Source organism: Amblyomma maculatum, chromosome 1, assembly GCF_055883805.1.
Source record: "Amblyomma maculatum isolate TAMU_Amacu chromosome 1, ASM5588380v1, whole genome shotgun sequence".
Classification (NCBI taxonomy): domain Eukaryota; kingdom Metazoa; phylum Arthropoda; class Arachnida; order Ixodida; family Ixodidae; genus Amblyomma; species Amblyomma maculatum.
In genome coordinates, this window is record NC_139344.1 from 348,101,052 (window position 1) to 348,115,723 (window position 14,672).

The following is a 14,672-nucleotide window of genomic DNA, read 5'->3' on the forward strand; positions in this document are numbered from 1 at the left end:
ATGTTTGCTATGTTTAAACAGGGAAGCAATTATTATTAGATTGCATCGAAGCGCTGCCATACTGACATGCGGCGATACAAAGGAAAGTTATAGAGCTTCCATGCAAGCTTTCAATTGTCGACTAGGGTGTGCGTTTCACTGACCACCGCCTGCTCGGGGCAGTGGCTCTACCAACTGAGCTAACCAGGACCCTAAGCGGATCACGCGGCAAGGCGAGGGTGAACTGATGAATAAGATTACAAACCTTATGCAGCATCCGCAGTAAAGCGGCCACAAGGGGAACACGCTGCTTCACTGCCTGCGGAAGGTTCCCACGTTTCGCCACGCACGCTTACAGTGCCCCTTTCGACACCGAGCCCTCACCAGTTAGACCCACGGTGGCGTGTTTTGATGCAGTCTCTTTTCTTTAATGATCGCCGCTCATAGGCATTATGTAGGGAGTGATGCATGCATATACGAAGGGGATGCACAGTGGGCCCCTAGTGTTACGAGGACGCGGAGAACGTCGTGCACACAGCCCGCGCGCTCATAGGTTACGCAGTTTGACCCTGCTTGGCGGAATGCTTTTCTACGAAGCGACCTTAGCGCAATGTGCCTACGTGTGGTTTGACGGGTACTCGTCGGGTCAAAGCCGTATAAAACACGCCGAATGTTAACGCTCTTTAGAGGGGCAGAGGACTGTTTGTTTTGCGTTCCCATTGTTTTTCTTTTCCGTCGGACTGTGTTTTGCAAGCTCCGCACTGACTGGTTGTAAAGTGGATCCGATAGCCAGCAATCTTCACTCATGGCCTACAGTACTACTGCGGCTGCAGTTTCAAACGAGAATGATTTAACGAGGCCGTCACTTTGTATTCACAGCAGCCCCCCCTCCTCTGAAGGCTTGTACGTGCGCAAAAGCTGGCGAAACACTAGCTTTTGAAGCTTTATTGGATAGGCGGGGCGTCGGAAAGTGAAATTCTTTAGTGTTTCAGATATTAAACTCGAAAACCTTCAGTCCCGCCCATGAGGCGACCTGCACTTGTAGGGCATAGCATTTTGGGCGTGTCGCGAAAATAAAAGAGTTGCTATCTTAAGACTACATTCCTACAGCTTTTTCAATATTGAAACAATGCTCCAAAGTGTGTCCCTACCCGAGTAAACTAAAACCTGAAGTACGCATGACGAACTTCATATTCACCGCTATATTTAAAAATATACTGTATTTTGTCCCAATTTTCAGTTTGTCAATTTTCCAAAATCGCTAAAGTACCATCATTTTAAAGTGCGAAATACGACTCAACCCTTTTCATACATTAAGGGCTCTTTAAATGCTGGTTTTGAAACGCCGCGTAATGTGACGTCTTCAGAAACCATGTAATCCTTTCCATTTATTTTGACGCGGACTAAATTTATACATCGATCAATCCTTTGATTTGGCCACCTTACTTAAAGTGAGTTTCCGGCGTATACATAAATGTACAAAAGCAATTGATAACGTTTATGCTAAACTCGTATTTCATTACTAATTCGAGCTGTGTTATACAGTTGCCAATCTATGTCCTCCACTGCTCTGAATTTTATTTCTCAACAGCCAATATGCGGAGTTTAGCAATCTTGAAACCTCGTTATTGTTTTTGTTTTTTTTATTAAATTTCACTCTTAGCTCATCCCCGCGCGGCCTGTGTCTCTGTGGAGGAGCTTGTCAAGTTAGGGCCTTCACTCCTGTAAATATATAGAAGGAGCTGGTCAAGTATTCGTAAAGCCCACCTCGGTGAGATTAAACCCAATTCAGGCAATGCGCCACTTCCTGAAGCGTGCAAATGGTGCGTTCCAGCCGTCTGGCCTTACCCAAAGCATGCAAAATCAACAACGAACAACAGTGGCTTTATTCGACTCCATGGTGAAAATTACAATGAAACCACGGAGCAAGGAGCGTGAAGGCAACACGAACACAGATACAAGTTCAAGCTGAATCAAGCAACGTTCTAAGGGACAAAAGGTTGGGGGACGAAAACAGTATCGCAGCAAATAATAGCATCACTTATTCGTAGCTCATATACTGATCATAAATAACTTAACAGAACTCACTACGGTTATCAGAGAGGGTCAGAAAAAAGCATGTGCAGCTATGAACGCTTACGTTCCCGCATTTCATCCTTCAGCCGCCTACTTGTGCTTGCCATAACCGTATCCTACGATGTCACCAATAGACCGTCCATAAATATTAGCTGCGAACCTCGCCGGAGCGGCAGGGAAGGCAGCCAGGAACTTGGCGGCAGTGACTGCAGGAGCAGCAGGGAAGACAGGAGCGACAGCACCGTACGTCACGGCGGGGGCGGCCGCAATGGTGGGAATGCGAGCAGGAGCCAAGGCAACGGACGCAGGAGCGACGACGGGGCCATGGGCTGCAACAGCAAGGGGTGCAGGAGCTGTTACGTGAAACGGAGCAGCTACAGCTACGGGTGCGGTGCCAGCAGCAGCGAGTCCAGCTCCTGCACCATCATCGTTTCTTCCGATAGGAGGTCCTATGGGTCCCGGAGGGGCATTGATGCCTACGCCTGCTGGACTGGAGGCGGCGGTGCCCGGCTCGTTGGTTGCCACCGAGGCGCGGAAACCGTGTGCGTCGGCCACGTAGTTGACGATGCGCACGCGGCCATCAGCGTCGGTCAGGCCGTATGAACCGATGGTGTTACCGGCTGCGTCCCCGGATTCTTTGCGCCAGGATCCGCCGCTGGTGTGCTTCTCGTCGTAGGCGAAATGGTAGTTTCCCCAAACCTGCGCGTGGGAGCACATTACGATTGAAGTTTAATACGACAGATTGCAATATTAGACGAGAATGGCAGAAGAAAAAAAGCCCAAGATATTGAGGTTAATATAAAAGATTTTTGGCTTGTCGCCATAGGGCAGAGGTAAAAGGAATAGAAAGTGGTTGAAAGGTAACACACTGAAAAATAGAAGACATGTTTGTGCATTTCAAAGCTCAAACACTCTTCGGTGTACCGCAATTTTGAAAGCCGCTGATGCCCGATGAAAAATTAACACGGCGCAAATCATTTTATGGCAAGTATGCTTTAGCTTCACAGCTGTATTGAGAAATGATTTTTTTTTTGTATTGCAAGTGAATTTTCCTCTGTCCGGTTTTCTTTTTGTGTTACATAGGCTGCCATGTGCTGCGGTCTTTTGGCACAGACAGTCCTGGAAGTAGGGTATCAAGAACTTGTGCCGAGTTAAGCTGTCGAAGACCTTTATTAAAGTATAACTAAAGTTTGGGTCTTTTGTTTAGTTTTTTAATTCAGATGTATTTTTTGTTTATTTGAGGATGCATTTGTGTTTTAGGCTAGTATTACTTTGAACGAATATGCTGCTGACCTCTTTCGGTGGTTTTTACAACAATTCTATGTGAACAAAACTAAAGTATCATATGTATTGCCTTTTTTTTTTTTTTTTGTTCATTTCGCTCAGTTTTTTCAACTTTGAAGCTGGCTAGAATAGCAGCTTGGGCATGTTGGTTATGCATCTTAAGGTAACAGCGTGGAACGTAGACGGGAGCACAAGATTAGAAGACGACACAAGCGGGGTTTAGGTGGGTTTGCTGGTTAAATTAAATTCCTGGTGGAAAAACACCAAAGTGTCTAGATCTAGATTGACGTATTACAGTATGATTGGAGCCCTTAATTAAGGTGGAACGGTACTGGTGGAACGGTATTGAACGGTATGAAACGGTATGGAACTTTATGGAACGGTTGCTACCCAATCCAGTACAAATACCAATACATGTGGTATTCTTGCTTATTTTACAACCTGAGGCGGCTGGATGGGCATGCTTTTAGCATAAGAAAGATCTTTAGAAAGTGTAAGGCCGCCGATGAAGGTACTATGCAATGTACATTTGTTGCTCTTGCTGAGTTTGTTATAAATAAATATATGATGCGCTGAATGCGCTGAACACTGCACAACAGCATGTTCTATTGGCCTCAGCGCAGATAATTGGTGCTAATTCGGAAGTTCAGTGTGTTCTAAACTAGGGGCCGCGAAGGTTGTGATGCTTACATCTTGCATACGATGCATGGTGGAGACGCCAGATTCAAGAACAGACTGCCCTGCTATGCCAGCCCGAGCCGCAGTCGCCAGGGCCAGCACAATGAGGGCCTGAAGGAAGTCGGCAGAAGAAAACAATTAGCACAGAGTGCTACAGAAGAGGCATCCAGGGTGTCTGAAGTCTGACTTTTTAAAGAAATTTATCCTGAATACGAGTGCATATCAAAGGGGATTGCTTTTTCTAAAGTTCATTTGTGCGACTTTTAGTAGACGTCCACGACAATTTTCGATTTCTTTTGTCCCGGTCCTGCTTTCTTTGCCATGTGGCAAAATTTATTTTCTGTACCAAATCTTTTTTCGGTTTTTAAAGTATTCGTGCGGCGTTTTGAGCTTCGTTTAATTGCCGCGTTTTCAGAATCAGCTTTCTCTGCACTTGACACAAAGACATGGCCAAGGAAAGAATCTGAGCTTTAGGAGCAGTTTGAACAGCTCTCCGCACCGTATGCTGCATAGTATATCCAAAGCTAAGGCGTCACAATGCTTGAAAATATAAACAGCAAAATCCATAAACTTTAAAAATATCTAGAAAATTTTCAAGCTGAGATCATTTCTGTGGGTTTCCTATGAATAAATATTTCTTACACAGCCAGAAATGGATCGATACAATAATTACAAAATATGGCCAGAGGGAGTGATTCAAAACTCGCAGTTCAAATTCAATGAAGACACTGCTGCAGGAGAAGCTAGTATAAACTGAACTGCAATAGGAAAACACGCAACGGCTCTCGTGTCTAGTGAGATAATTTACTTCTAAGGAAATAAAATATTGAACCGTATCATTTTCTTGTCACAAAACCACAACTCACTTTCGATGGAGTCTCGCGAATATCTCCGAAATCTATTCAGCTTTATGATATATAAGGCAGTTCTCTATGAGATAAAGCATTGCTGCTTCCTGTCGCTAACGGAGTAAGGAACTTAGTTTGCCAACAAAAGAGATACAACCCTTCATGCATTCCTTGGGAATAAAAATGGTTATCGGGAGCATTCTAACCTAAAACAAGAGCATAAGGCCTAAATTATAAAGCAGCGATCAAGTACTGAGCTGTGCTCAAATCTCGAACATTAGACCTAAGCCTCCAGATCGCTGAGTGGCAACTGTTGGTATCTCTGAATTAAAAAAAAGAAAGACATACTTTCTAAAATATTTGCTAAGTTGATAAAAGTTGCCTCTATTATCTATTTCCTTTATGAGCCCCCCCCCCCCCCCCCTTACCATAGCAGCCAAAATAAAATAGAGCATTTGATTTCCTGCACCAGTACAAATAAAATTTCCAGTGGATACTAGAAGACGAAGTCATTTTCTTCGCGACGCTCTTCTGCGCAGGTATTTCACAATATAATCCAGTGGCCCGCAGGTTTCCTCCAAGATCATCAAATAAAGGTGCCTTTAAGCAGGCATAGATACTTTGAGCTTTTTCTCACCTTCATGTTGCTCCTCTCAACGTGGCCGTTTATCCAATTGCAGCGCCGTCACGGTTTCCAGTGTGCGGCGGTGACCACTGTCCCTTCTTATAGTGCAGAATCACAGTGACGTCACAATATACTCTTTCAGTACCTTGGTCAAGGTAGGAAAGAAGACCAAGGTTGATGAGGGCGAAAACGGGTGCTGGGGGGACGCGGGGGGGACCGGGATGGGGGTGTCGAAGGAAGAGGCCAGAGGCCGACGCGTTTCACTGTTTCTGTTCTGCTGTCTTTGCTAAAGTCATGCCATTTTGAGTTTCTCTAAACACTGTGGCCCGTTCAAACTGCATTCGCGACCACCACACACATAATGCTACGCCGCGGCCCCAAGCAGTCTGTTCCGTGCCGGTCATCGGGGGAAAGAGGTGAAGCCGGAAAGGAGCCGTGTACCGGAGAGGCAGGCCGTGCATCGCTACAAACTATAAACACAGCAATCACCACGAGCGCAGCGCTGCCTTATACTAGCGTGAAGGGGGAGGACACGAGGAGGATCACACAAAGCGATGGGGACTTACGCAACCGCCGTCTGCTCACCGAAACTTAGTGGCACCGGAAGCAAAGATCGAGGTCGAGGACTTGCTTATTAAGGACATCGCTGTGACCGTGGCAGAGCCCTGGTGAGGCCAGGCCTCCCCAGTTTGGCTTGGTCAAGTGCAAATGCATAGTGTGGATTCTGATTATAGTTCCTTCCTGGTCACGTATTTATACATAAAACAAAAAGGAGTAATGAGATAAGCTCACTGCTTGGCCTAAACGCTCCGTCAAAACGGTGTGGTTTTAGGCCAGTCATGAGCGATCTTGCCGGTGGAGTCCCAGATGATACGAACGCGCATAACGTGCACCTGCTGATTATTTCCGCCTTGCGAAATTTAATTCTATCCCTTTCGACAAAGTGTCGACGTATGATACAAAAGAGTGTGTAATGCAGTCTAACTCAACGTACATACATTGCTTTGTTCTATAAGTGAGGACTCATGGTGAGCACTTATATGAGAAGCTTACTCATGAAGACATTCTACTGGAACAGAAATCGTCCCGATCAGTTTGACTAATGTTATATTTTTGGGAGCAACTTTAGTGCCATCAGCCAGGTGAGGTTACTTGTAATCACTTAAAACGTGTGTCTATGGCTGACGACAGCAAATGCCACATTTCTGTCCAAATAGGCGCATACTCCAGTAGCAAATTTTTATAATATAAATATTATACCGTATCGGCCACCTTGAAAAGAAAACTGCATAAAATAAATACTTGTAGCATCGGTGAAGAATACTAAAGAGAGGCAAAGTGTTTCAATCTTCTCATTTCGCTCAAGAACCAGTACGGGGAAGTGCCATTTTTTCAAACTTTTAACTTTTTAATATAGGTTGTAATTCAAGTTGCAATAAATTCAGCAAACGGTTTTTCTTTCTACACATATGTTTCCTAAAAACATTATAACTTTGTTTATAAACATAAGTAATCAATGTTGAAACCGTCACACCTAGCTTTTGATCGCAATTAGTTCAGCACAGTAGAAGATGCGATAATTGCTTCAAAAGAAAGACGGCTGACGCCAACGCTTGTCCGCACTCATCAAGTGTGCCAGGCAGCTCAGTCAGTGCTGTTTTTAAGACAAAGATCAAACAGGGCACATTTGATGACAGCGAGCAATGTTTTTGGTTCAAGCTGCGCAAAGGTAACTATTTAAAGCAACTGATTAGGCTTTCCTGGAACACAGCATTTCTCCAAACTAATCGTCCGGTGGTCCACTCTAAGCCTGCAAAACGTGAACCACTCACGATATGTGGAATGCATTTTCTATATTCAATGCGACCATATGCCTTCCTGGTGCCTTCCTGGTGCAATACAGGGGAAACGACACTAAATGTTAACAAATGTAAATTTTTACGAGTGTCAAGGTCGGCTGGCTACTTACCTGTATGTCATCTTAACAACGTTGCTCTCGAATCAGTAACGTCATACAAGTAACTAGACATTCACATCACATCTAACCTTAGCTGGAAAACTCACGTCGAATTTATTGTCAACAAAGCTAACCGCCTGTTAGGCTACTTAAAATGGAACTTTCACTCAGCCCCTGCTAACACTAAGCTTCTTTTCTACAAAACCATTGTTCGTTCGCAACTCGAATACACATCGTCAGTTTGGGATCCGTACACTAATGATCTTATCAACTAGCTAGAAATGACTCAGAACAACGCATCTTTTCTTACTATCACCGCAGTGCCAGCGTATCCACGATGAAATCTAATCTCCACCTGTTAACTCTCGTAACTCATCGAAAGCTCGCACGCATATGCCTCTTTCATAAGATGCCATATTTTATCATAATGACCTACGCAATAAACTGCTCATTCCGCCTTCTTATATATCATCTCGCATAGACCACATTCACAAAGTGGGCATAACTGCATGGAATGCTAGAAGTTTCCTTGACTCATACCCCGCACATCGAAAGACTGGAATCGCCTTCCCACTCCTACTGCAACCATCGCTAATTTTTCATTATTCCAGTCTGCCGTGCGCAATGTCGACCATGCAAATTTTCGTTAGTACTGTATAACTTTTGCTTTAAATTTTCTGTGTTCATCTCAGAGTACCGTTCATTTAAACATTTCCGCGAAAATACTCTTTACATATTGTTTAATGATATCTTCTAATACATTTTTTGAGTCCGAAATAATACTTGTGCAATATTACGCAATTCTTAACTATGCTGACATCTTTTTTTACTTGTATACTTTTTTATGTTGTGCATTTTTTGTATTCTTGTACTGCACCCACTCTCCTCTGTAATGTTCTTACCCTGAGGGTAACAATAAATAAAGTTCCTGAGGTCAAACTTAGGTGAAGAAGGAGAAAAAAACAATTTACAGGTTAAAAGTTTTTGACACAGTGTCAATATATTTCCGCCCAAACACTATCCATGGCATCTGGTTAATTTTTCGGATCGATGTCAATATTTCAGAAAGGCCTTTAAGAACTCTTTTACCCTAAATTCGTTCGCAGGCAGCATAGTGTCTATCTTGATACATTCTCAGTCGCGTCCCGAAGTAATATTTTCGCTAGATGTCTCCATGTAGGCAAATTTATGCCCTGCAGTAAACGTCTCAATCTAAAGGCACTACTATATTTTTCGTAACATCAGCGAGCATCCTCTCATAGAAAAGCTGAGGTCGCCAGGTGGCGCTTAAATTGTTCACTGAACCCCTAAAAGCTTCTGCCGGGTGCCGCTTGAGACACTGAGAATACGTAATCTGAATCTCATGTTCCAGAAGATCGTATTTTGCTCATAATGGTTCGTGTCAAGATTTGGAACATAGCCAAGTTAGCTATTGCAGGCCACTGGTAGCTTCGACAGAACATAGATACCCATTTTGATAAGCGAAGAAAGATGCCATTAAAAAGGACTACGGTTGACAAAATTTCCATGGTATTCTCCAATGTTTGAGTTCGGTGCAGCAACCTAACATGCATTCGACAAGCCGAAATTTATTGTATATTCTCAGTGACTTTTAGTCCTCTTGAGATCAGTGACGAGAGTTCTTTCTTATTGTTTCGCTAATTTGCACACAAGGTATTTTGTATGAAATCATGCAGACAATTTTCTTATACAGCAACCAGAGAAGGCTCCTGCCCTTATTCTTGTCGGTCCAGTGACGAGAAGACGCAGTTTTACCACCGACGATACTAACCAAGGGACAAAGCAGCCCATATGCCCATATACATATTTCACGGACTGAATGTTTAACCCACGCCCGCAAGGGAACGAACCAAGAGCTTAGCACTGATGTGTCATCCACTTTGATGGTATTATTCCTTGTTACGAAACTGCGGCCTTTTGTAACCGCAGTGCGCGATAGCATACAGCTAACAAAAATAATGAGACAAGGTCATTCAGGAGCAAGGAGCATTCAGGACTGTCGCTGTCCGTACAGAAGCCCCAACTGCTTCTTTAGAAAAGGCTTATAGCTGCAGCCCAGCGATGGGAACATGAGAATGTGGCGATATGTGTGACGTTTTTTGAGCCGCACATGCGAGTTCCTCGTTCATACCTGGCGGAATATGTATACGCTGTTTTCTTTAGTGACCGCCGTTGCGGATGTGCGAGGCCTTTATGGCAAGCAAGGTGATACAGCTCCTGTCTTCGTCAAATGTACGGTACCTCAACGACGACCGGGCACATCATATTATTTTTTTATACTCACCGCCACACAGTATGAAATCATGCACAACATTTAGAAACAATGTGAAATCGCATATATACTTTATGTTTAGCAAGCAACTCGCATGTGCGGCTCGAAAAGCTTCACACATATCGCCGCATTATAATAATAATAATTATTATTATTATTAATATTATTAATATTATTATTATTATTATAATGTGGCGATATGTGTGACGCATGGCATAAAAGTGCGTATTTCTGAATAAAATAATTTCTTTGTGAAAAGCGCTTTTGTCGTCTTCTTTTCTTTTTGTGGCCGTCTAGACCATGCTTTCCTTTTGGGGCTTTAAAAAGGGGTAAACAAAAGCTCGCTCACTCACTCACTCACTCACTCACTCACTCACTCACTCACTCACTCACTCACTCACTCACTCACTCACTCACTCACTCACTCACTCACTCACTCACTCACTCACTCACTCACTCACTCACTCACTCACTCACTCACTCACTCACTCACTCACTCACTTCCTCACTCACTCACTCACTCACTCACTCACTCACTCACTCACTCACTCACTCACTCACTCACTCACTCACTCACTCACCCACTCACTCACTCACTCACTCACCTCCTACTTCTTGCTTGCTTACTTCTTACTTTTTACTTACTTACCAGCCATACCCGTCACAAGAAATAAGTAACCATTTACAACTATAATTACATTATTTAAAATTTGACTGATTGCAATGGTCAAATGCAGCGCAAAAAAAGTAACTGAACGGTTACAAACAGTAATCGACTACAATTGCTTTACATTTATTTGAACTTCATTGTCACTATATAAGCTCCCTCAAACTGCATTAAACAAGTGGGGTTGCCTAATTTTTTTTGGCGCGTTATCAATATTCTACAGGAGTTATTTTTTAAAGTTGACATTGCTGTCTTTGCAACGTTTCCATGTGAACGCATCGGTCGCTACACTGAACACTCTCTACTTGTTAACGCAAAAGGGTAGGGCGGTGTTATACCGTACGAGCAACTTGGGCACCCTCTTGTAGTTACGGAATGCTTTCATGCCGGTTTCTAAGTCCTCTATAAAGCGCTTCGCTGTCGGCGCTGTGAAAGGTCGCTGCAGGTAAGGCCGCTGAAAACCTAAAAAATTTTGTCTAGTACTTTCCTTGGGAACATCAGATGCCGTTTCGGGTGTGGGACTATAAGAAGGCTGGTTCAATTCTTCGGCAGCTGGGCAGGGAGACTCTGAGCCTCGTTTCTCTATGATTACCGGTCATTTTAAAGTACTTCCCGGAATTGTTCTCAAGCTCACATAAAACCACCCAACTATTATGGCTAAATTATAGGAGATCAAAGCAGGCCTCTTATTATGTGCGGCGTAATATATAGTCCTCACGTGCAGTTACTATTTCCGTGTAAAATATACATTTTGAATATTCGTAATTTCGGGTATATCTTTAACGCATCTGCCAGTGCTGAAAATTTAAAATTAGCAAATATTTTTCTATTACAACGACTTAGCTAGGCTCGACTTATTTTAAGGAGCATCCATAACCCCACCACCAGCTGCACCAAGAACGAAGAAAGCAGAGAGCGTAACATGCCAGGCAGACAAGTGCACCGGCGTGCGCCTGAGCAGCATGATAAAATCACATCGCTGCGAATTCTCCGCCCTCGTAGTCTTTATTAAAAGAAGTAATTGATGAATTAAAGAAATATTCGAATTATCCAAAAGGTTACTGTTTGAAAAGAGTAATCAATTAATTACAAAATTATTCGGAAATGTAATTAGTCACAAATAAGTAATTATGTACAACTCTGTTACTTAATTGTAAACTTAATGCACAATTCATCAACTCACCATCTTGCTGTATCCGCTACTAATTTCTATGTGGCCTCGTTGTGCTGACTGTTTCCAAATGTGACCGCAAGGAGTCTTCAAGTAGCGTAACACGACGTTCTTAAATAACGTCTCATCCTAGGTGCGTACAGTATTTTACGGGCGAAATAAAATCAGTTGATCATTTTACTTCATTTTTACTTTTTACATTTTTACTTAATTTTTACTTCATTCAAATTCAATCCACATGAAAATGGGGATCAGTCACAGGGCAAGCGCTACGTAAGCAGAGCATGTCCAGCAGCAAGCAACATTTGCGTTGTCTTACTTGCGAACTTTATCACGCCCAGTATACACTTGTATTTTGGCAAACAATTTTTGACCGATATCAGAATGTGATGGTTGTGGCTTTGTCGATTGCTTCGTTTATGCAATAGCACGCATAATATTTCAGCGAAATTGCATAAAAATAAGAAGCAACTTTAAAGCGAGAAATTTTAAGAATGGAGGCACGGACCATGTTCTTTCTTATTTAGATTGTTTTAAATGAAATAATGACCTTAAACAAAACCTTAAGCAGTGCTAAAAAATCTGTCGACTCAAATTATAATAAGACAATCAACTATTTCATGGGATGATTTTACGATAGAATCTTGATTTACCTTTGATGATACTTAATGTTGGCTGATGCGTGTGGATGGCATAATTACAGACAGGTATTGTTATTTTCGAATTATGACTCTTGTACTGTTTACACAGTAAAAAAAATTTACGGGCGCCTAGCGAGCTACTGGATACCAACACAACTGTCAACAAAACATGAAATGCGTGCAAAGACAAATATCAGAAATTAAAAGATCTAAAAAAAAAAAACGTATTTATTACAAAGAACTGAAAGCAATAGCATACACTCGAAGCGTTAAAAGTGTAATTTTCTTGCTCGCTCAAGAAATGCGCCCACGTGCGCCCCGGGGAACATTCTGTGCATCATTTTGTCGATACCTAACATGGGAACGTATGGATGGAAAGATCTTGCTTCGCCAGGAATTTCACAAGTAGCAACAGCTTCAAAGGGCGAAGTCCATCAAGGTCCATTTATTCCACTTCACTATGGAGCAGCACATATGACGCTTTGGGCATGCGACGTCAAAGCACAACACGAACAAGATTCCAGAATTTGAATGTACAAAGCAACGTAGATATGCGCGGGCGTGCGCGCGCGCGTTTGTGTGTGTGTGTGTGTGTGTGTGTGTGTGTGTGTGTGTGTGTGTGTGTGTGTGTGTGTGTGTGTGTGTGTGTGTGTGTGTGTGTGTGTGTGTGTGTGTGTGTGTGTGTGTGTGTGTGTGTGTGTGTGTGTGTGTGTGTGTGTGTGTGTGTGTGTGTGTGTGTGTGTGTGTGTGTGTGTGTGTGTGTGTGTGTGTGTGTGTGTGTGTGTGTGTGTGTGTGTGTGTGTGTGTGTGTGTGTGTGTGTGTGTGTGCGTGCGTGCGTGCGTGCGTGCGTGCGTGCGTGCGTGCGTGCGTGCGTGCGTGCGTGCGTGCGCAAAAATGTAGTGCAAAGATTTTGGTATTCAGTTTATTCTTTTTCCTGTTTCCTCGGCTCATCGCCTATTTGCACCTTCTGTTACTGCATTTATATAAACACTATTAAGTCCACAGATATCAGTGTCGGCGGCAGCAGCCAAATATTTGTTGGCTCAGACTCCGCTAGAAGCGGCGTAACGGGGAGCCGCCGGAGCAGTATTGGGGTCTTTCGCAAATTTGGCGTCACGGACTACAAGAGAAAAGCCGTAAGCACGAGCCGCAGCCGCCGAAGCGGCGGAGTCCGCGATATCGGAGACACGCTGCTCGGGAGTAGCACCAAAGATGGAAGCCACGCGAGAAACGGCAGCTTTATCCTTGAATTTGACTTCCTCGGCTAGACGAACAAAGCCGTAAGCGCGAGCCGCCGCTGCAGTAGTTGCGTCGTCCGTGGCATTTGTGGCACTGGCAGTACTGTCAGCTGGAGAAGCTCCGGGTGCACCTTCCAAACCAGTAGCACGGGATGCCCGAGCAGCGCCGTAAGAGGAACCAGCAGGGGCAGCCGGTGGGGCATCCGAGTATATGGTGGGACGGGCTGGAGGCCGAGATGCACCTCCGTATGCAGGAGCCGGCGAAGCAGCAGGCCTGGCCGCCGCATATTCGTCAGTAGGAGCGGCAAAAGCAGAAGCGGGGATAGCATAGTTTATGGAGGGGGCAGGACCGGTGTTGCCGAAGCTAGCAGCAGCAGCCCCGTGTGGAACAGCGGAAACACCTGCCACGCCTGGAGCTGCAACTACTCTGGCCGCGGGTGCAGTGAAATGTGGTGCTTGAAGGGGAACCGCCACTGGAGATGGGACAGCAAACGGTGAAGGAGCAGTTGCAACGGCGGCACCTCCTCCGATATAAGCCCCGGTGGGTCCAGAAAGGGCCCTGATGTCTACGCCGGCCGGGCCAAAAGCGGCAACACCCGGTTCGCCAGAGGCCCCGTAGTTGAGGATAGGGACGCGGCCGTCAGAGCCAGCAAGGCCATACGGGACAACAGCGTTACCAGCTGCACCGGACTCCCTGCGCCAGGAATTGCTGGTCCTGGGCTTCTCATTGAAGGCGAAGTTGTAGTAAACCTAGGTGTAGATGTACGATGAGATTAGGTTTAGCGCCACTCATTACAATAGTTTGGATTGAGGTACCAAGCCCAACTCATTTAGCTGCCGAAATGCTGAAAACGGGGAAACATGACACCATTTTGATTGCTGAAGGCATCTGCCAACTGTGACTGCTGGACTATCCTAATATCTCTCTTAAATGTGTTCCACATAATCTCCAGTTAAAAATGGAGCGTAATTTAAACTTTGAAAACAAAAATGTATTTATAACTAGAACTTGTGTGGAAACAGATTAAGAGTTACTTTGACACATACTATATAGCTTGATCTGTAAAGACACTAGTTGGTAGATAATATCACTGCCAGACGGCCAGTTTCAACGTCATTTAAGGAAGTGGTCAAGGGAGAAAAGCCAATGCCGCGTGGCAGTTAGCTCAACAAGAATAGCTAATCTAAAATAAAGTTCGCAGAGAGGTAGCTCA

At 44.2% G+C, this 14,672-nt stretch overlaps 1 protein-coding gene across 1 annotated transcript; it reads right to left on the reverse strand.

The window, feature by feature from the left end:
• Nucleotides 1-2,145: 2,145 nt before the first annotated feature.
• LOC146207701 (uncharacterized) lies at nucleotides 2,146-5,508 on the reverse strand. The gene is made up of 3 exons (XM_084577279.1): nucleotides 5,503-5,508; nucleotides 4,030-4,128; nucleotides 2,146-2,754 (listed from the first exon to the last, which is right to left on the reverse strand). The coding sequence occupies exons 1-3, from the start codon at nucleotides 5,506-5,508 to the stop codon at nucleotides 2,146-2,148; spliced, it is 714 nt and encodes a 237-aa protein (XP_084433405.1).
• Nucleotides 5,509-14,672: the final 9,164 nt, after the last annotated feature.